Genomic DNA, 2,736 nt, shown 5'->3' with positions numbered 1-2,736 from the left:
GTATACATGACACCTTTTTATTGATAAACATAAAAAGTTCAGGGAATGGACTTGTTATGGACTAACATAATCTTCAAACATAAGTTTCAAATTCTTATTAACACAAATCTAAACCTTTCTCTGTATTACTGATTTGAACTTTTTCCTTCTCACATCACAAAAGGTATTTAAAATATACCTTGTAGACACCATTCAGAAAACTTAATCTAGATCATTTGTGGTGTATTATTTCAATTATTTCCACTGAATGATAGTTAGTAAACCTATAGTAATTGTGATGTCCAAAGTCAACAGAAAACAATTTACTGACATTAAGATACAAATTACACTCTGTTCCTGTGTTTATTGTCCTTTATCTCCATATTGATGTACAATTAATTACATGCAGATGAATTCAATTCACACCCATCATCATTGTATTTTGCAGGCCCCCATCTTCACTACCACAGCTGCACCTCCCACTAAAGCCCCAACTACCGCTCCCACTGCGGTACCTACTGGTCCCACCGCAGATCCAATAAGTGCTCCTGTAGCTGCTCCATAACCCACTCCACTAATGGACACACCAGTTGCTAGAAATAAACGACTAAAGCGGTTGTTTTTTTCTGCCACTTTTCTTGCTTCTGCAGGAGTTATGGATAAATTTTCTCTCACAATTTGTTTTATCTCATCTACAATAGCTTGATAAGCCTCTTTGAATATTTCATTGGTATAGTAGCTTCCTCCGTTGTCCTCAACCATCACATTGATCTTTTCCAGCAGCTCTCTGACCTGAGTGGGTTCCTTGTTTCTGTTGTTAAAAACATGATATCCTCCATGACACTGACGGATGAAGTCAGAGAGAGCTTTACTTTCTTTAATGAAGTCCTCTATGATGACTTCATCTGCCTCCAGATTGTCTCCATAAGTGAACAACACCATAGTGTAATGGTTTGCTTCCTTGCCAAATATCTTCTGAATCATTTTCACTGTGTTTTGTTCTTCCTCTGTAAATCGGAATGCCTGCAGCACAACCAGGAACACATGAGGACCAGGAGCAGCAAATAAGATGCACCTAGCAATCTCTGTCACCACCTCATTGTTACTTTTTACGGTGTCAAACAGACCTGGAGTATCGACTACAGCCAGTTCTTGACCTTCAAACTGACAGGTTTCCTTCTGACACTCTGTTGTTACTGAGGAAGGAGATGATGTAGACTTGAAAGCTTTTGTTCCTAAGATGGTGTTTCCTGCTGAACTTTTCCCAACTCCAGTTTTCCCAACTAGCACAATCCTAAGACCTTCCTCCACTGGTTTCTCTTCTTCCTCCACTCCTTGTTCACCTGTGTGGAAATTTCATTGATATATCAGAATCAGAATCAGAATACTTTATTGATCCCTGGGGGAAATTATTTTTTGTTACACTGCTCCATTTTAAACCAACATTAAGACAAGACAGACAATACACTAACTAAGAATAGTACAATATATACATATATATACATACATACATAAGTCACTCATAAATAAATAGTTGGAAAAGAAACATGTGTAGTTGAGTAACATGTGTAGTTGTATATTGTGTAGTATAAAGGTATTAGTGACGTTTGAAATGTACCTCTACTTATCATCAGCTTGTTTCTTCCACAATTCTGAAGAATTGTCAGTATAATCAGAAAAATCCTGACCTCATTATGTGTAGTTGTTAAAGCTGCGAACATGAAACGTGTTCAGTTTCATGCATCCAGCCTGCTGTAAGCTGCTCCACCCAAATCATAAACTGTGTCACTGGATGTAAACAAGTCTGAGCAAGCCTGGTAACAAATGCTTTACATACCATCTCCAAGAAAGCAAAAAATCTTTGGTTTGTTTTATGACTATCTAAAATGTTAATTTCCACGGAGAAGCTGGAGAACAACAGGAGAATTCTGTCAACTAGCAACTCACGGTTTACATTGTACTTTTGATCAGACAAATTCATCTGAAAACACACTCATCAGAAAGTAGACTTTGTGAGGTTGTCTTTGTTTGCGTACTCTACTGAGCAATTCAGACAGTTATTGTACACATGTACAAGTTTAACCCAATACATGTCTGCCAAGCTGCGTTGCTCTTTATCTAAAGTGTAAAGTACACCTGGAAAAGAGTGTGATATATAGAGAGGCACTTACCAATCTGGACAACCTGTCTATCCTTGTCGTCTTCCATAGTTTTGTTTCAGGCCGTCGTCGTGTGAAGTGTGACCTGCTGAATAGTTTCGTTTTCTTCTTAGCTTTCTTATATTCTGCTTCTAGTCCCCTCCCCTTAAACATGCCATTCAGACACACTTATGTAGCTGCCTCATGCCTGTGCCGAAGACATCTCATCCCAAAGATTATGTGTGTGTGTGTCAACCTTACATGCGCTCTCAATTCACCCGTTTCACTTCTGACCTTTTACCAGACAGAGAGACAAAAGCCACTCTCATATATGTCATAACCGAACTGAAACTATGTATATGTAATCTACTGAATAAATGTTTTAATCAAGAACCTCCACTAAAAGCTTAATAAAAGAATATAAAAGTATAACAGACAATTTGAATACCCTAGTTATTCACATAGCCTCATCTAACCAGCTCCTCAGAATAACCTGGACTTAGATTCTGCGTTCGGTTTCAGTTCTGCAAACTCTCTGCAAGCCTGCAGTTTCCTGTCACTCTGACTCTGTACAGAGTGTACTCAAAATCAACAGAATCAGCACATACACACTTAAGAT

The 2,736-nt window shown here is 38.2% G+C and overlaps 1 protein-coding gene across 1 annotated transcript; it reads right to left on the bottom strand.

Annotated features, from left to right (window-relative positions):
• Positions 1-267: 267 nt before the first annotated feature.
• On the bottom strand, positions 268-2,187 carry LOC143416677 (GTPase IMAP family member 9-like). The gene is made up of 2 exons (XM_076882133.1): positions 2,151-2,187; positions 268-1,322 (listed from the first exon to the last, which is right to left on the bottom strand). The coding sequence occupies exons 1-2, from the start codon at positions 2,185-2,187 to the stop codon at positions 412-414; spliced, it is 948 nt and encodes a 315-aa protein (XP_076738248.1). The 3' UTR covers positions 268-411.
• Between the last annotated feature and the right edge of the window lie 549 nt (positions 2,188-2,736).

Source organism: Maylandia zebra, linkage group LG3 (assembly GCF_041146795.1).
Source record: "Maylandia zebra isolate NMK-2024a linkage group LG3, Mzebra_GT3a, whole genome shotgun sequence".
NCBI classification, from domain to species: domain Eukaryota; kingdom Metazoa; phylum Chordata; class Actinopteri; order Cichliformes; family Cichlidae; genus Maylandia; species Maylandia zebra.
The sequence above is the reverse complement of the archived record's forward strand: the minus strand, read 5'-3'. Positions and strand labels throughout refer to the sequence as shown.

Excerpts from the sequence above, each read along its gene's own strand:
- LOC143416677 (XM_076882133.1), bottom strand. The coding sequence starts at position 2,187 with ATGGAAGACGACAAGGATAGACAGGTTGTCCAGATTG. Across the intron at positions 1,323-2,150 it reads TAGACAGGTTGTCCAGATTG|GTGAACAAGGAGTGGAGGAA; the intron begins GTAAGTGCCTCT and ends ATTTCCACACAG.